This window comes from Mizuhopecten yessoensis, unplaced genomic scaffold, assembly GCF_002113885.1.
Source record: "Mizuhopecten yessoensis strain PY_sf001 unplaced genomic scaffold, ASM211388v2 scaffold3229, whole genome shotgun sequence".
In the NCBI taxonomy this organism is placed as follows: Eukaryota; Metazoa; Mollusca; class Bivalvia; order Pectinida; family Pectinidae; genus Mizuhopecten; species Mizuhopecten yessoensis.
This window is the reverse complement of record NW_018404940.1, coordinates 1742593-1763948: the sequence shown is the minus strand read 5'-3', so window position 1 is coordinate 1763948 and position 21356 is coordinate 1742593. Positions and strand designations below refer to the sequence as shown.

The 21356-nt window shown below is 34.4% G+C and overlaps 1 protein-coding gene across 3 annotated transcripts in view; it reads right to left on the bottom strand.

Moving 5' to 3' along the window:
• The window catches only part of LOC110447164, a 207253-nt gene extending 186374 nt beyond the window's left edge, over positions 1-20879 (bottom strand). For 2 of the 3 annotated variants that reach the window (XM_021492673.1, XM_021492675.1), the window contains exon 1: positions 20557-20878. In XM_021492673.1, coding sequence (XP_021348348.1) covers positions 20557-20739 — 183 coding nt within the window. In that variant the 5' untranslated portion in view covers positions 20740-20878. Of the gene's footprint in view, positions 1-20556 lie in introns of all 3 variants that reach the window. The other variant, XM_021492674.1, reaches the window with a different exon arrangement.
• Positions 20880-21356: the final 477 nt, after the last annotated feature.

Here is a 21356-nt window from a genome sequence, read left to right as displayed (position 1 = left end):
GCCAACATAACGCTGTGACAGGTGGTACAACAACTTCGGGATTATTGTGTTTATGTCACCATACGTTTTTAAGTTTAAATATTCTTGTCTAGTAAATTACAGCATTATGATCCACGTTACCAGGCTAAGGTGGAACTTACGGCTATACACAGAAATTAACCTTGTCAACATTGCATGATTGTATTTGACAATATTTCAAAATATACTCTTCATGTCTGATAACTTAATAGATTTTGATAGACATCAGCCTTGAATGTGTCATTTTTTATCAAAAATTTGATGATATATTCCCCCTGAGCTAGTCAGGTCTCAAAAAGATCCTTCATAGACCTACTGTACAGTACTTTACATGATTAAGAAATATCTATTATTAGATTTGAGGAAAATGTGGTGGTACTCTTCATAGACCAATCAAAGATTATGCTCATTTGCAAACCTAAACCAAGTTCAGGGGCGTAGCTGCGCTTAATGTGTAGGCAAACTTTCAGGTGAGGGGTGTGGGGGCTGCCTAGGCATCCAGCATGTCTAGGACAGAGCTATGGTAGCCCCCCCCCCCCCCCCCCTTTTTTTCAGGATTTTAAATACTGATAGGTATCAGAATGACTTTAATATATCAGTCGAAAACTGTTAGCACAATCCGTAAGCAAAAAATGAAAAATGAATTCTCGTTTCCTGAAAGTGTCAACAGTTCCACATTAGATTTGACATAGACTTACTAAAAAGAAACTGGACGGCTCGGGAACATATCATAAGTAATGGTGCGGGAAATGAGAAATAAGCAATTAGCAACACATATACCTATACATAAAATGTATGTGCATACAATGATAAATTAATCAGAGAAAAACAGAAACTGTATAATTGAGAGAGTTATGTGAAGGCACCTACATTGCCTATAGGGTGACACTATTAAACAAAATTTTCAGAAGGTGAGGATGGCAAACCTATATTGTTACCTTTGGCCAAAATACAAATGAAATTTCATTTCAATGACTTCATCTGCACTCAAAGTTCAAATTCTGATGTTACAGAAGAAAAAATTGATTCCCAACCTGCGAGTAGATGTCTAGTTGACCTTCTGTCCAATTACCTCCCTTTAGTAGCTATCTTTACATCCAATTACCTCTGTTTGGTAGCTCTCTACACCCGATTACCTCCCTTTGGTAATTTTCTACACCCAACTACCTCCCTTTGGTGTGCTGTCAAGGTCATTTAATTGTCAGTTTTAGGATCAACTGACAAATCACAGATATTTAAACGTTTGAGGACAATGATTGCCTTCAGATTCAAACCAATTGGCACTAATGGTAGAAATGTAATACACCATTTAAACACTGCCTTCTGACATTTATTTAAATCCAGAAGTTGTTAAAATCTGAAGCAATTACGTATATTCCACTCTGATTTTTTATGGCTTGTGTTCGTTAAAAAGAATGCACATAAAAGTACATAACGTTGTGTTGACTTTCTAAACCACACAATAAACAGTTTTATCATTCACACGATCGTAAAACTCAACCTAGTCTATGTCATTCCAACCATCAATTCATGATAAAAGATGTGAAAAAACACATTCACGCCACCTTTTGAGATCTACAGTTGTTAAGTAGAACTATAAATATGTTAATCTACAGGGTTGTTTGTTCTTTTACTCAACTTACGAAAGTTTGATGTGGTTACTTTATGACATCATGGACATACGCCTACTGTAGTACTTAGTCATGATCAATTTCAAGCATTTCTATAGACTTAGTACATGTAATAAAATTTGTAAAACTTTAAAAGTGCCACTTCAGATACAATTAAAATTGCAGACCACTGAAATGTTTATATAACTCAAACTATTGACAACCCACTGAAATCTAAGCCCATTCCATTTGTAAGTTTGAACTATAACATGTATAAGACTAGAAATAGTACTTGTCTTTTTTCTGTTTACTTCCCATTGAAGTATTAATGAGAAAAGTATACATGAATATATCTCTGAATTTCACATTTAAACTCATTCTTGTGTTAACAGTTAAACAACATAACATGCAAACACGTTTGGTTTTATGTAGTATTGCATTTGTGTTTACATAACAAAATATAAGTAAATTTGCGGTTTCTTAATTGTTGAGTGTATTAATATTACATGTACCATATTTATCTGGCAATAAGCCCCTGCCTGGTATTCAGCCCACTCCTATCTATTGCAGTTTAGTATAAATACCAATGATCTGTAATAACCCCATGCCACCTCATACTTTGAGTCAAGAGATCACATGTTGTTCCCTAGGGCTCATTACAGGATAAACATTCACAGTGAGTGTTAAACTCATGAACTCCCTGGAACACAAAAATTACCAAAATAACACTGCTATAATACCCAGCATATATATACTAGTACATGTATATATAGTATCTGCAAATTTAACATGTACCTCTAGTTAGTACTTAAGGAACCATTTATTGAAATTCACATTGTATGTGAAATTCAGAATAAGCTGTACATATAGAATACATTGTATATAAGGCATTTAAGCAAGTCATTTATGTATGAAGGAATGAATTTGTATAAAATCAGGACAACGCTTGTATGCAGCCTCTATACAAAGCTCAACAGTAGCAACAAGCTCTGTATACATGGCCAAAGTTTATTTTTTGATATATCAAATTTACACAGTCACACACAACATGGAGATGGCGTAGTTGCAAACACCTGTCAGTTTTTTCCCAACTTTCAACCTCACCCTGACTTGCAAGAAATGTACAAACATCCGTCATCAGACTCAATATTTGCGTTTCAACTCTTAGTAACCTTGTAATGTCAATATCAAATTTACCCCAGAGTTGTAAAGAGCACCATCAAAGTACATCTCAGATATTTAGTAATCAATTTCTGTGACAGTATTTGTCTAGACAAAGCACTAAAACCATTACACTGGTAGATAAACTGAAATAAATGTGTAGGATTTTAACTCAAGCCATTAAAAGCTATTTGCTCTATACACAATAATTTTGATAAAAACACTCAATATACATCCCTGATATGATAATGGATACAAATATATTACAATGACAGTAAGCAGAACATATATGTATATTGCTAATTATATAGTCTGTCAATAAACAATTTGAAAGTGGAAATTGATCTGAAATTATGGACAATTACAAATATCGCAAAACCTCCTTTTCGGTGGGTTAAAAATTTTCATATAAACATGTAAATCCAAATTCACAATATTATTTTTTTAAGTTTTAGGTTTGCAATATGATGAAATTGTACATTAATTCTAGGATATGTCATTAGTCAGGTTTTGTTGTTTTGTTTCAAACGACAAAATCTTTAGCGATTATTTTCAAAGATTTTGAAATTTTGCAAATGAAATGTTAAAATGCAAAACACATAATGATATGCATAAACAAATGAGCAACTGTTTTCAAATGAAAATCTGTGTCAGACAAATGTTTCGAAATGTCACATGCAGTAATTAAAACGAGGATAGGTAAGACAAATTAGTCATCAGCATCTGATAGCGTAGGCTATATAGTATAAGGATTGCCTCATCTCCCACTAACGCTAAATCCACACGTAACCACAAGTTGTCAGAGGGGACATGCACCTGTAAATCTCAATGTCAACATCTAGGAAAATAAATATTACACCTGTATAATTCACCTTAAAGCTTTTATAAAAGGCCTCCATCTTAAATACAAAGTCTTTTTTATTCTGTAGAGTGTTTCCACAAAAAAGAGAAAATGGAGGTATATATCAATGATTTAGTCAGACAACGCATAAAAACTTTTGAATAGGTAAGATGAAAATCAAATTTTACAATAGATCCTATGCTCTCTGCCAATATACTAACTATTGTACTCGTAAAGAAAAAAGAAAAGAAAAGAATCAAAGTATGATTTTTCCATACTAAATTGGGTAATATATGTTGGAAACAGAGTTGACCCTATGCACTGCCGAAAGTAAACATTAACCAATTTACCAATCAGAGTCTACCTGTTCTACAATTATAGGTATGCTATTTTACCAGTAAATATGGCTATATGCCATATCTAGTGATAAGTGTCTCCTTCTATTCCAACAGAGTTCTGAACAGATCAAGAAAACTACAAAGTGACTTTTATGAATGGTTAATCATTTGTACATGTATAATTAACTGATTTCACATACTAAACTGTACCTTAGAACATGTACATATTTATACTTTGTAGGTACATATATTTCTGAATAATTACCGGTAGTTAAAAAGGCAAAGTATTGCGAGCTATCCTTAATTCCCTAACTTTGGTTTTTGTATAAAAATTAACAAAGGGCTATAACTCTGTAAACAGTGGAGCACAGAACTGATTTCAATACGCAACATTTTACTGTGCCAAATAGTTTTCACATATAAAATTATGCAATAAAATGGGCAAAGTAACTCTTAACTTGATGGAGCAATTTTCATCAGCTTTTATTGTACAATGAAACGTGTAAAATTTAAACTTTTAAATTTCAATTATGTTTTGTTTGTATAGCGTTTTGGGTTTCGTGCTAACAACTAGTACATATATGTACTTGTGTCATAAACACTTGATTAGTTGAGTTACCAGAACTATATGAACCCGTAGAATTACACTAGTATCAAACGTGTTGACAAGATGGTCACACCTGATACTCACCTGTTACGAGCACACGTTACCTGTCACAGGTACGTATTGAATCAATACACCCTAATCATCACCTCCATCTAAAGTCGGCACCTCGGAGCTGTCAGATTAAACCTGTTACTAGGACAAATTAAACCACACAAAGTCTCTACCTAACCTGTTTTAGCATTTAAATTCATGTTAGACTGCTTTACCTGTAGTTTATTTCATTAGTGTTTTGATGTTTTCCAATCAGCACTTACAACATTTTGCTTATTTAATTGATTTTCCATCTTTGTGAAAATAAATGAAATTAGACAGGCATTTTGCATACACTGCGTAATCACCTTAAGTCAAATGTATATGCAATGAACTTAACGTATTCTGATATGTATGTATAGACAGTCTTTCGTTCAACATGTAGCACTTATTTGACTACTACAAACCATCAGAAAAGTAAACACATAGGATTTATTTCTACTTTTTCTTTTGTAACATATTTTTTCATTTCCCCACTTTTTATCAAACAGAAAATAACCATTGTTCCCTGAACACATTACCATTGTCTTCAGCTTGTCGTGGCTGAAAGTATTCACCAGGTACAAACCAGTGTTTCTAGCAAATCAACACACTGCTAACTGATCATCACTTATTTATTTTAAGGAAACCAATTTTGTCAACACCAAAAGTATGACTATATTATAGCTAATGTGTATGATACAATCATATACCTTAACATATACACACAAACAATTTAAAATTTGTTCAATCAAATATAAAGGTTTTAACATGGCCTTGAATTTAACTTCAATTAAAAATTGTTCCCTATAGGAACATATGTTTATAGACAATTAGTTCAATTAAAAATATTTTTAGCTCCTTTTAATTACAGTAGAGTAACACAAAATATTTACGAGATTTGAAAAACATATCTTAATATACAGGTATTTATATGGAAGATATTTATACGAGTATCTAATTTTCAACCAACTTTCCTTTTATAGGTATAGGTTGTAGACTCTTACACATCTATGACCAGGTATTAAACAAAGCGTATCCTAATTGAATTGTTGGTTTGATTTGTCATTTCGTACATGTATAACAACTAACTGTACAAACACCTATAGCGTATACGAATCGACGTCGATTTTAAATTGTCAACTTGTACATCTTTTACTCTTTTGTGTACACAAGCTTCACTAGTCCTTGGTCTGATGAAGGAGACAGGGTACGTATCGTACTAGTCATCGCAACGTCACATATAAACACTTACTGCAATGGTTGTGTGATACATAACTTTTATACAAGACTAGCGTTTGAGCTTTGTTCTAAAAAAAAAAGATGGTACTGCAATCCCACAAATGAACATCGAAAATATGGTACCCCAGGCCTAACACTAAATTTCAGTGAAACATTGTAAACCTGGCCACCCCTACTCCTTCAAAAGTGACCGTAATATGTATCAGTAATACATGTTTAAAACCCTGGCCTCCCCCTTTTCCTTCAAAAGTGACCGTAATATGTATCAGTAATACATGTGTAAAAACCTGGCCACACCCTACCCTCTTACAAGTGACCGTAATATGTATCAGTACGTCATGTTTAAAACCCTGGCCTCCCCCTTCTCCTCCAAAAGTGACCGTAATATGTATCAGTACTTCATGATTAAAAACTTCGCCTCCCCCTTCTCCTTCAAAAGTGACCGCAATATGTATCAGTAATACATGTGTATAACCCTGGCCTCCCCCTTCTCCTTCAAAAGTGACCGTAATATGTATCAGTAATACATGTTTAAAAACCTGGCCACACCCTACCCTTTTACAAGTGACCGTAATATGTATCAGTACTTCATGTTTAAAAACCTGGCCTCCCCCTTCTCCTTCAAAAGTGACCGTAATATGTATCAGTAATACATGTTTAAAAATCTGGCCACACCCTACCCCTTTACAGGTGACCGTAATATGTATCAGTAACACATGTTTAAAAACCTGGCCACACCCTACCCCTTTACAAGTGAACATAATATGTATCAGTAATACATGTTTAAAACTCACTTTGGACACATGTACATTACATAATATGGGATTAACCCACCTTTACTTGAAGTGTCATATTGAGAATTACTTTCAAAGCACCCTCCTACCTGTAAAAGCTATATAATGTAAATAATTTTAAAATATGAGTTAAGTGTTTGAGTTTCCAAAATTAAACTCTTTCCATAATCAACCTCAAAGGTGCCCAGCCTTTAATCATAATTCTTATAATTTTAGTGGTTCAAGTGTCCCATCCCTTTACCATAAGATACCAACTAATTTGTATTTGAAAACAAATTCCATTACAGTTAACTCCACTTAATATCACATTATATTGTATATTATTCAGTTTGTTTTATATCATGTGAATTGACATGATATCCTCTTTGTATCATATTTAAATGCCAGTTGCCAATAAAATCACATGTAAAAATCCCCGGAGGCTCGCAAACATGAAAAATCCAAACTTGTATCATAAATCTAATATGAAGGGAAACTTATGACAGATCCTCTATATATCACATTTTCTCTAACAGATGGCTCCTAATATTTAGGGGAATTAACTGTATTGCTACTTTTTATAGAATTTGGAAGCTTCTACTATCAATGTAATTTTCGCAAATGGCTAATAGTCCAGGGCTCTTCTTATGTCAAATACGGTTACATACACACTCATAACTTCAAACTTTTATTACACAGGAAATGCATAAGGTGTCAACTTAGAGAAAAATTATTCATAATCAGAAATTGTCACCTCCAGGTTTATTTCTTGGAAAATAGATTTATCTGTAGTGGTCCACTGAAGTGTGATAACTTGGCAACTCTTTCTACTCCGCGTTTCTTTCAGGAATATATATTGAATATGAAGTGAGCTATAGAAATGAACGCTGATTTATATCATTATGCATAAACAGACAACATGCACTTAAGATTTTTATCATTTTAATCATTTTACAACATCCATAAAAATATAAAACTAATAAATGTCAGAAATCAATTTGGCTCTTAAAAATGAAAATTTACATTCAGTTTTACGAACTATAAATATGGTTTCAACGCATTAATGATATAGATGCAACACAATTCCTTGATTCAAGCTAATTTCAGATCTTTTTACTAAAATCCTAACTACTGAAACAGATATATTTGTAAAAGAAAATTACTCTGTACATTAAGTGTACTATTTGTATGCCCCACCATTTAACCACGGTATCATTAAAGGTTGCATTTGAACCATGAGATTTGAAAGAAAATTAAATTAAATATATCTTAACAATTGTTCAAAAAATTAAATTAAGTATATCTGTCATATTGTTATATATATGGAGTAGAAAATGACAGGAGATACAAACAGATCAGACAATATAGGGTTATGTAATAGAAACCAAGCGTCTCTATCGGTAAATTATTCTTTGAAGGTGCGGGTGCAAGGTAAAAACGACAACCACGGAGCCTGTGGTGAACCTTGTCTGAGTCCTCACAACAGTAAATAAAAGGGTGAGCCACGACTGTCTTTTGTGATGTCTGTATGATTTGTGAGAGATAAGAAAATAAAACATTTCTATTCAGCAGTTAAATAGTGTGTCTTCTCCACGGAGATTTATTCATTGGTGTATCGTGTATCATGTTTCCGTCACTGTAATCAGGATAAAGAGTCGAAAACCAGACAAAAAGGTTTGTAAAGCGGTAGACTTATAAAAACCCTGCTTACAGATATCACCGTACCGTTCTTGGTACATGTAAGACCGCCTAAGGTACAAGAGGCCTGTAACTGTCATACTCACAGGGATGCCGTATTAAACCAAATAATCGCCTCATACCTCATAAGCATCACCCAACCATTTTTCTGGTTCGAGAATCCCATCCCATCCCTTCACCTTAATTTCCCAACTTACAAGAAGAAAAGTGTTTATCATAGCTACATTTTGAGAAAATTGTAAGACTCTACAATCATTTAAATTTTCCTAAATTGCCAGCAACTAAGGCCTTTATTCAGCCGAATACTGTACAGTAAAACCTCAATATAATGTACCTCGTTTAATTAGCCACCTCGTTTACTGTGAACATATTTCAATGTCCCTTTTTCTTGTTTTCTTAAGAATTCCTCGATATATTTCCCTCAATTTAATGCCAAACCCCTTCATAATGCCAAATTTTCTCTCGACAAATGGTGGCAGTATAACAAGGTTTTACTTTATATCACTGTTAATACAGAAGTAACACTAAAAACTCGGGATGCAAAAAGGACCCAAAGATGACATATCAGATTGAAACACACACTCAGGCCCTGGTCTCATCACATATCAGATTGAAACACACACTCAGGCCCTGGTCTCATGACATATCAGACTGAAACACGCACTCAGGCCCTGGTCTCATCACATATCAGATTGAAACACACACTAAGGCCCTGGTCTCATCACATATCATATTGAAACACACACTCAGGGCCTGGTCTCATCACATATCAGATTGAAAAACGCACTCAGGCCCTGGCCTCATGACATATCAGATTTAACACACACTCAGGCCCTGGTCTCATGACATATCAGATTGAAACACACACTCAGGCCCTGCATGGTCTCATGACATATCAGATTGAAAAACACACTCAGGCCCTGGTCTCATGACATATCAGATTGAAACACACACTCAGGCCCTGGTCTCATGACATATCAGATTGAAACACACACTCAGGTTCTGGTCTCATGAAAGTGCCTAACTCATCTTTATTAAATATTTCAATTCCTACTCAAGTTGGACTCAATGCAACTACCAAATGTAACCTGTTTCATTTGCCGATGAATTTGACCAGATCAACATTGCCTGTGCATATGATTTTGCGAAGGGAGAAAACTATTGACATGTTTAAACAAAGAAGATACCACTCGATGAGATATTACACATTTATTGAAGCCATACAAGAAATTGTTCAAGATTAACTCAATTCATCACCCGATGGAATTGGCCAAAGCAAGATTCAATCCTACACTGAAATATGCTAAAATTTCCGATTTCCTATCTAAAACTGCACTCAGCCACTTCAGGCACATCTACTTAAGGGAAAATGGGCCTGACACAACTGCAGCCATTTTATATTAAGAATATTTATCCAACTAAGACCAGCGTACCTTTTAAAAGGCACGTTTCCAGAGTAACAGGTTTCACCTCCAGGTTTTCTGATGGAGTTTTACGATATACATGTATATTTCTGTTTGTCTATGGTGTAATCTTTCAATATTGACTAAAGTTTTGATACTTTGCTTATGTGTTGAGGAGGTTGCATGTCTTTTGTTTTAAAACATTAAACATGTACATTGTATACCAATGTAACAGGTGTAGAACTTGTACATTGTATACCACTGTAACAGGTGTAGAACTTGTACATTGTATACCACTGTAACAGGTGTAGAACTTGTACATTGTATACCACTGTAACAGGTGTAGAACTTGTACATTGTATACCACTGTAACAGGTGTAGAACTTGTACATTGTATACCACTGTAACAGGTGTAGAACTTGTACATTGTATACCACTGTAACAGGTGTAGAACTTGTACATTGTATACCACTGTAACAGGTGTAGAACTTGTACATTGTATACCACTGTAACAGGTGTAGAACTTGTACATTGTATACCACTGTAACAGGTGTAGAACTTGTACATTGTATACCACTGTAACAGGTGTAGAACTTGTACATTGTATACCACTGTAACAGGTGTAGAACTTGTACATTGTATACCACTGTAACAGGTGTAGAACTTGTACATTGTATACCACTGTAACAGGTGTAGAACTTGTACATTGTATACCACTGTAACAGGTGTAGAACTTGTACATTGTATACCACTGTAACAGGTGTAGAACTTGTACATTGTATACCACTGTAACAGGTGTAGAACTTGTACATTGTATACCACTGTAACAGGTGTAGAACTTGTACATTGTATACCACTGTAACAGGTGTAGAACTTGTACATTGTATACCACTGTAACAGGTGTAGAACTTGTACATTGTATACCACTGTAACAGGTGTAGAACTTGTACATTGTATACCACTGTAACAGGTGTAGAACTTGTACATTGTATACCACTGTAACAGGTGTAGAACTTGTACATTGTATACCACTGTAACAGGTGTAGAACTTGTACATTGTATACCACTGTAACAGGTGTAGAACTTGTACATTGTATACCACTGTAACAGGTGTAGAACTTGTACATTGTATACCACTGTAACAGGTGTAGAACTTGTACATTGTATACCACTGTAACAGGTGTAGAACTTGTACATTGTATACCACTGTAACAGGTGTAGAACTCGTACATTGTATACCACTGTAACAGGTGTAGAACTTGTACATTGTATACCACTGTAACAGGTGTAGAACTTGTACATTGTATACCACTGTAACAGGTGTAGAACTTGTACATTGTATACCACTGTAACAGGTGTAGAACTTGTACATTGTATACCACTGTAACAGGTGTAGAACTTGTACATTGTATACCACTGTAACAGGTGTAGAACTTGTACATTGTATACCACTGTAACAGGTGTAGAACTTGTACATTGTATACCACTGTAACAGGTGTAGAACTTGTACATTGTATACCACTGTAACAGGTGTAGAACTTGTACATTGTATACCACTGTAACAGGTGTAGAACTTGTACATTGTATACCACTGTAACAGGTGTAGAACTTGTACATTGTATACCACTGTAACAGGTGTAGAACTTGTACATTGTATACCACTGTAACAGGTGTAGAACTTGTACATTGTATACCACTGTAACAGGTGTAGAACTTGTACATTGTATACCACTGTAACAGGTGTAGAACTTGTACATTGTATACCACTGTAACAGGTGTAGAACTTGTACATTGTATACCACTGTAACAGGTGTAGAACTTGTACATTGTATACCACTGTAACAGGTGTAGAACTTGTACATTGTATACCACTGTAACAGGTGTAGAACTTGTACATTGTATACCACTGTAACAGGTGTAGAACTTGTACATTGTATACCACTGTAACAGGTGTAGAACTTGTACATTGTATACCACTGTAACAGGTGTAGAACTTGTACATTGTATACCACTGTAACAGGTGTAGAACTTGTACATTGTATACCACTGTAACAGGTGTAGAACTTGTACATTGTATACCACTGTAACAGGTGTAGAACTTGTACATTGTATACCACTGTAACAGGTGTAGAACTCGTACATTGTATACCACTGTAACAGGTGTAGAACTTGTACATTGTATACCACTGTAACAGGTATAGAGCTCGTACACTGTATATCACTGTAACAGGTATAGAGCTTGTACATTGTATACCACTGTAACAGGTGTAGAGCTCGTACATTATGTACCACTGTAACAGGTGTAGTGCTCGTACAACTTGTACATTGTATTCCACTGTAACAGGTATAGAGCTCGTACATTGTATACCGCTGTAACAGGTGTAGAACTTGTACATTGTATACCACTGTAACAGGTGTAGAGCTCGTACATTGTGTACCACTGTAACAGGTGTAGAGCTCGTACAACTTGTACATTGTATACCACTGTAGCAGGTGTAGAACTCGTACATTGTATACCACTGTAACAGGTGTAGAACTTGTACATTGTATACCACTGCAACAGGTATAGAACTTGTACATTGTATACCACTGTAACAGGTGTAGAACTCGTACGTTGTATACCACTGTAACAGATGTAGAACTCGTACATTGTATAACACTGTAACAGGTGTAGATAGAGTCTACTTTATACCACTGTAACAGGTATAGAGCTCGTACATTGTATACCACTGTATCAGGTGTAGAACTCGTACATTGTATACCACTGTAACAGGTGTAGAACTTATGATCAAGGAAAACCAACATAACACATCCACAGGGGGCAGAAAAGGCATGCATTTCCAAAGATTTTTTTCTTGAAGAAAAACGTACATTCCACAACATAAACACTATCAAGATACCTTTAACAAGGAAATCACATGCAAGACCTGGTACAATACTTTTTAATCTTTTTAATTCTGTTTGCCTTGTCCCTTTATGCAAAATTTGATCCCATATTTCACATGCTTATGGACAGGAAATATTTCTGTTGTAATTTATACAAAAGGAAGAACATATGATATTGCATACCAGTATTTTGAAATTTTATAACGCGAGATTATTTAATCATTTGCATATTAGTCATCTGTTTATCTACTAAAACTAAAATTTTGTCAGCAAGCTGTACACAGAGAAATATCAGCCCTCGGGATGAGATCTTTAAGGGTCAGCACTAAGCAAAGCCTCAGATTAAACTTAAAAGAATATTGCTTACTCTCAGGCTGAGAATTCTCTCACACAGAAGAGACAGCTAGAGATTGTATAAGTCAAAATCTGTCAATTATAGAAAAATATCTTAAACCAGTACTAGACAAAATGTACACCGTATATCAGAATTAGCTGTACTTAGTATTCAACATACAATGAAGTCTCCAACATCTAATCAAAAATTAATTCCCAGAAAAACTGTCAGGGTTGTTAGACAACTGGATAATATAACCTGACAGTCTTGTATGAAAAAACAGCCAATCTGTCACCTGGATAGTTTCTCACCAGAAACACTAGCTGACTAGTTTCTCACCTGAAACATTAGCTGGATAGTTTCTCACCAGAAACACTAACTGGATAGTTTCTCACCTGAAACACTAGCTGGATAGTTTCTCACCTGAAACACTAGCTGGATAATTTCTCACCTGAAATACTAGCTGGATAGTTTCTCACCTGAAACACTAGCTGGATAATTTCTCACCTGAAACACTAGCTGGATAGTGAAATAACTGTATTAGCTGTGGCTGGATTAACGAAACATGATAGTAACCTTATAGCTAAAGATAATAAAAGTTAAAGCTAGTTTTTTATCACTCCCGCTTTCTATCAACTTCATTGATCTATCATGCTTTGTTGTAACTCATATTTTCAGTAAACAAGAAACTTAAATATTCCATGATAAACAGAACGTAACTTAAATCTAAGATCTGAAGAAATAAAAATAGAAATAGTTTCACATAAATACTAATAAATCTTCTTAAAATGGATGATAAAGTTTGATTTTATCTACAAAATGTTTTTCCTGATACATATTTATCATTTCTGAGATTAAGTAATGCTTCCATCAGTTAATTGTAATAGTAACCAGATAAGTCTGGTCACAGACAATTTGTCGTACCCACTGGTGCACTGATGTATACAGCCACACTCGGCTGGGCAACTGTAGTTAGAGGTTCAAACCCCTCAATGTACAGGTGTTATCGGGTGTCAGTCTAAATTCTCCTTATCATTGTGTGTGGCGATTGTACATTATAAATAAATTGCAAAGTCATCATGAACATTCACCATCAACAATATTTCTTTCCTCCGATTGAGAAAATCCAAAAACACCACAAAATCTACTAAATCAACTTGACTTTTAAAGATTTAACATTATTCATGATTCATTAGTAGACTTATAAGATTTAAATAACCAGTCACATCACTTGTATCTTTATCCTTTCACCACTCTAGACCATAATGGACTCATCCATATCAATGCATGGTAGAGTCTACTTAAGTTACATAGGAGTGAAAAGGTTAACATGACATCATAAGACAAGTCAATGCCTGAACACCGTACAATTCCAGTAGCTGACTGAGGGCTATAGTTTGAGAAACATATACATATAATGCCCTCAATTGGGTAGAATTGGAGCTAACTAAGAAACAGGGCTAAATGCTAAGTCCAACCAAACCCTATGAAGCAAACATTGTAGGTCACAGTGACCTACATTTTGATATCTTGGTGTTTTATTACTCTTCAAGATGGATTCACTGGTTGATGAATATTGGACTTATATTATGGTATTGGAGTAACGGAACAAATAATGCAAGTCCAACTAGGATGTCCTACAAAAACATTGACCAATGAATGAAAAAAGAAAACACTGCATACCCCATCCTCTATGTGCAGTGTTGGGAAATGATGGGGAGGGGGGGGGGGGCATAAAATACACTTGACTGTGAAATCACCAATTTTTATGGGTTTTTAATTTCCTTGATCTTGTTGATAATCTTTCATCATACATCTACAAAGTTATTACAAGTTTGACATAAAGCAATTCTCTGTTGAGTCGATACTCGTAATCCAGATTTTAATGTACCCACGAAATGGTGTTTTGTCGGGGAAATATCTGATTAAGCAGTAATATATAGTGCTAAAGATATTTTTCAAATCTGCTGAAAGGCACAGTGGCTTGTACTCAAAAAATGAAATTGCACACCCTCGAACTGGCAAAAATACACATAGCTGGACACTGACTTATATATAGAAAGTTATTTTGATCCTGCTGCCTACATATGTACTAGATTTATAACTGAACTGAAACAATCATAGCATATTAAAGCAATGTCATTACCTGTTACTAGAGCAGCCAACAATCACAACAAAACCACAACATTCAAACATCCAAAATGTAGGTTTTGCATTATCACAACGTTCAAAGTAAGTGAAGAAGTATTGAGGTAGGAAAGTTCTTAAACATTTTTAATAATGAATTTAGAATATATTTTGAGTCAACAATTGTGCTGTCAGATCTAGAAATTGTGTATAAAGTGCATCAGTAATGTAAATTGTGTTTAAAAGGAGGTCAGAAATATTCCCAAACTTGACCCTATATTTAAGTGAATGCTTATTTCAAGATGTGACCCTTACCTATAATGCCTGAATAATATCATAAACATAGCGAAAATCAAAAACTTAAATGACATCCCGGCATGTTTTTGTCAAGTCATAGATAATGTTAGAATATAGAACACACTGCTGAGAGATATAGGTCACCAGGTGTATATGGATTTTTATCAATAACTGACAACATGTTATCAAAATTTACATCCGATAATTCTATCTATTTTTTCCTAGCATAATGGCTATTTGTCCTTGTTATATCAATATAGACAACACATGTAAATGTTATCAATGAAAAATTGCAGGTTTGCAAGCTTAGGAATGCCTTAGAAATCATATCCACTACCGCACATATTCCAATAAATGAAATCAAAACTAGAAATGTGTTTTTCAACATAGGTGAAATAACATGGAACTTATACTCCGGAGAAACTTGGGAATTAAAAATAAACAAAGGGCCATAACTCTGTATATAGTGGGGCACAACACCTAATTCTAGTGCACTGCACACCTTCTATGGGTGATGCAGGTAAACTTCAAGTTTGATCAAGATATCTTTAATGGTTTAAAAATTACAGGCCGAACAAGAATTTACTGAAAATGTCCCACTTATTTGACCTTTGACCTTGAGGTGAAGGTCACAGTGACCTAATTCAAGTGCAGAAGGAAGAACCAGAACTGATATTATATGTCTCCCTTCATTCGAAGGGGAGACATAATTTCTCACAACTATTAACTGCTGAGCTGATGAACTATTTATATACATTTTACTGTGTAAATTATTTAACGATAATTTTACATCTGACTCCAAACCTTTGCACAAGAAAAATATAATTTTTAATTAGATTGAAGTGTGTTTCAAACTATTCCTAAAACACCACTGAAGGCAGGTGTGTGAATATGCATGCAGCCTCACATAGGTTAATGTTAAATGTTATTTATCGGCATTGCATTTCCATTCACTGCTGGTAAGTCAGCCTGCTTCCTTGTAGATCAAACTGTTTTTGCAAGATACGATTACAGTTGTACATTATTTTAACTTTCAAAATGAATGATTTCAGAATCTCCATTTACGACACTTATACTAGCGATGTATTTTCCCACATACACAAGGTAAAAAACAATTATTTGTGCAGTTAGTCGCAACAATGCCTACCTCTGTATATTATGAAAAGATTAGTTTTTGAAGTTGCGGGTATCTTAAATCTCACAGGGTATGAATTTACATACAGAGCTGAAAAGGTCACATGACCAACATGTTAAGTTACGTAAACCACCTACTGTTTTTCTATTGTGCTATTTACGAGTTTAGGGTTAGAGTTTATTTGCTGAATAATTGATGTTATGCAACCTGAGAAAAGGGTAGCCTCTGGTGCATTTTACCGACAATTTTTGAAAGACTGACATTGATAAACTGCGGATATGTACCAGTTTCTCACAAAATCTGTATATCATTCCAGATGTTGTGAAACTTCCCTGGCATGAATTATGTAAACATTTTATTCCGTATGACTACAGAATTAATAAGAACACCAAATCTTGCAGGACTTTTAAAGAAGAAAAAGGGGAAAAAAATATGATAATAATAACAAATAAACAATCAAACAAATAAACAACAATATTCTGAGAGTGAAAATGCAACAAGGACAGACTTGGATTCGAGCCCAGGACCTCAGATCGTAATATGGGCGCTCTTACACCAACTGAATGACCTGATCTGCAGTGTTGCTTTGGCCTAGCTAAACTTCGGTTAAATCTTACATGAAATTAAGGGGAGGTTAGTGTGCGTAGGAAAAAAATTGTGGAATTCTCTAGTGTTTTGTCTGCAACGGGACAGGGATCCTTAACCCTTTCACCCCTATGTAACTTTAGTAAACTCAGCCATGCATTGATACGGATGAGTCGATTATGGTCTACAGTGGTGAAAGGGTTAAAGGTACATTTTGTTAGATAGGACCAAATAGGAAAGGTATCAATAAGGCCCCCTGTGAGATAGCCCAGGGTATGTCCACAAAATAAGCCTCAATCCTTCTATAACAGTTTCACAGGATACCTATTTATAGAAAAAAAACTTTACCCTGCTGTTTAACAGTTAAAAATATTTGGTCAGACTGTTTTCTCCATTGAACTATTTACAAAGCGATGGGCCATTATATGTCAGTTGAGGAGAGAAGCCCACCAAGCCATGCTACTAAATAGCATATAATAATGGTACAGCCAGGCTTTCTAAAACTGTCTTTATCCATTGATTTTTTTTTAATACAAAACACAGAATGGCCTATGATGAAATGTCAGCTGAGCTTCAGGCAAAGATCTCGGCATGTGACTGTGTTATAAAGAGCCCTACATTTCCTGGCCTTAGAACTGACAATGTCAAACATAACACTATTTATCCATGTACATATTTTATGTGTGAAATGTATTGTGATATACACAAAAGTTCAAGTCAAGGTCTTTTCATTCTATTTAAACCCCCAGAATTAAAAAAAATCATAAAATCTTCGCAACACGTTATGTCCATGCCTGTTTTTATCTTGTGATTATTGTTAATATTCACATGACTTATCAATTCATCGTCTCCCCGAAGCATCCCACACACAGTAGCGTTCTCCTGTTTGAATAGTTACTTTAAATTTAAAGCTGGGGATAGTTAGAGAAGAAAACCTTGTGACACATGTGTCAACCACATGGTTGTCAATCATGGTTACGATCGGCCAGGTAATGCCCCGGTATACAGACCAATATCCAGACAGACGTGTTAGAAAATTTCTTGCACATCGGTAAAAAATTACAACACAAAAGGTGACACAGCAAGATATGGGAAAGTTGCGTATATAGCTGCCAGTACTCAAGATCAAATTTTGCAAAAAAATGTACCACACGATGCGAATCACTACCGTATTTGTCAATATAAAAACCTGAAACAAATTTCATAAGAAGAGTTTTTTATTTCACTAACAGCTTTCAACAAAAGCAAATTTGTTTAGTAAAAATAAATACGTCTTAATCACAATACTAACATTTGAACAGATTGTATCACCTTTAAGGAACTGTATGATTCTTTGCATTTAACTGCAAAAATAGGTAAATATATATTTCAATAACTGTTTAATCAATTAAAAAAACATGAATTCCCTCTTGAATCGTGATATTATACTAGCTTCAAACATACAGCAGAAATTAAGTAGGTCTGGATAATAGATATAGGTTTTAGAGCGTGCTAACACAATCCATATTTCATTCAACAGCATTTGCCTGAAGACATGAAATTATATTAAACCAGTGGTAAGACCACTACTCCAAGTAATTTAAGTAGTATAATGATTTGATCCATAGCAATGTCAGATCATCTGAGTGCAAGTTTATATATGTATATATATATATATGCATGGTGAGCACTTTTACAGGAAACGTAGAAATATTATATTTTCACTTAAAAATTAATGTTGCATGGTCTATCTACCTGAACACAGTGAATGAATGGAAATGAAATGATTCCCATGCCGTCCTGTCAGTGACAGAGAAATCATGGCAAGATCAAAACTTGATGACTTCACTGGTACAAATCTATCAAAACGATTTACTTCAGTAGGTTCACTGCCCAGTGGAATGCCACAGGATGTGTTAACTGATTTTTCACAGAATATATTTATTGTTGCAAGTATGATTCTGGATGCAAATGAAGTGGCTGGCAATTAAAGATAGAAATGGACAGGTCACAGAAAGCTGATAAATATGCACTCAAACAGACAGGCACAGTATTGCAAAGATATTCTTTCATGTATTTAATAGGAGCAATTTAAAACATTTCAAAAAGGTATGATAATTATGGGTCCCCATTGATTTCTTTACTTCTTAGCACTACTGAACCACCTTGTTGTAATACAAATAATATACAAAAATATGATATATAAAGGCAATCTCATAGCATTTAGAATTGTTTTCAAAGTCCCATTCCAACATTCTGTAAGCTAACAGACATGGCACATCTTGTTTGTGTTGGACATTACACATTAATTGATAAATACTATAATTCAGGACATACATGTATTAAATTTATTGATAAATACTATAATGTAGGACATACATGTATTATATTAATTGATAAATACTATAATTTAGGACATACATGTATTACATTTATTGATGAATAAGGTACATATTTAGCTTATGAAGATGTTTACCTTAACTGCCAATAATTGGTAAACATGAAACACCTATTATGATATGGCAATCATTGATATTACTGAGCATTTTCATTAGGATATTTACAGTAGATGATGAATATGGAGCACACTTATCAGGAAATCTATAACTGAAAAAATATGGGATATGCTTATTAGGAAATTTATAACTAACAAATATGGAGCATGATTATAGGGATTTTTTTATTAACATATAAATATATGAAACAGTTAAGAAGACATTTATGGTAATTTAAGGATATTTACTGCAGTGTGTTTCATATTAAAGGCAGACTTTATAAATTTATATAGTATGCAGTATTTCATTAAAACATTTACGGTAATTGATAACTAAGACTAAAGGGATATTCTTGTTAGGACATTTACTGCAATTCATTTCATATTGTATAAGTAGACTGTACAAAAAATATATACTGCATTGGAACATTTACGGTAATTGAGGATGGACTCATATGTCGATAAATAATAGACATATACATGCAGTCTTAAAATAGCATATAATGTCTTTGATTGCGACATTAATCATGAATTCAAATATTAAAAACATTTATATTTTGACACTTAATCTCTTAAATTCTGAATTAATCTTCCAACAGTAAAGAAAGTTTTCTGCTTAGGGACAATTCAGATCAAGTTCTAGCTTTTATGTTAGGGGGATAGGCCTAGCTTTTATGTGAGGGGATTAACACTTAACTGTTTAAACAGGAGATTTAATCATTTAGTTCTAGTCACTTTTAGCATTGGTTTTCCAGCCTTTCTTCTTAAATTCCAAAAGCTGTTGTAAAAATATGTGTTATCAGGCCTATTGAAGCTTATGATAATTTTGCCCTTGGCCTATAACATTTTTAAAGAGAAACTTCATGCAAGTATAGGTCATTGCGACACCAATTACATTTATTAAAATGTTATGTTGTAACTCGTAAATGTCACGTTATTTATTTTGTGGCGTTTCTTACCTCCGATATTTGTATGGGAGAGCGCACCTCTACCCCTCCCTTCAACGTAAATCCCCATGGGCTCCCACCTTTAAGAACAACTTCAAATGGTTCAACTGTCAATTGGGGTGGCGAATTTTCCACTTTTTCATCTGTATCAGAAGTTCTGTCCTCGTCGCTGACATCAGAACTATCTGATTCCATCGTAAAATGAATTAAATAAACTTAATATAAATCCCGTACGATACTTTTCACACCTCTTCCTTCATCAGGTAAACTTTATAACTTCACCGACAGCCGTGGGAAAAACACGATGCTTTCTCAGTCAACTTGCAAATTAACTTGGGTGATCATCTGGATCAAATGCAAGGTGATCCGAATGATGTCACTCTACATAATCCCACATGTAAACATACAAGGAGACCCGATGGCAACATTTACCTGCGAAGCGGAAGTTTCAGGGGTGAACCTGTTATAGTCCATTTCTGATTAGTACTGTCTGTCGTTCAATGTTGAATATAGACCTACACAGTGCTTGCTGTGTCCTTGGGGCATGTACGAATGCTGTTATCAGCCAAAACAGCGCAAGCCTTCAAAAGTTTAATCTAATTTTGTAGCTCTTATCAAAATAGCCTAATACTTTTATCTGAAATGAAATTATTATATCACGAAATCTGGTGCAGAAATTTATTTATTTATTTAAAGGGTGAAAACTATATGGTAACAGTAGATGTATTTAAAAATTAAAAGAAATGTAGACAAAATCTATAACCGCTTCTAAACTTTTTATCTCAAAACTCAAATACATCTTCTTTCGTTCT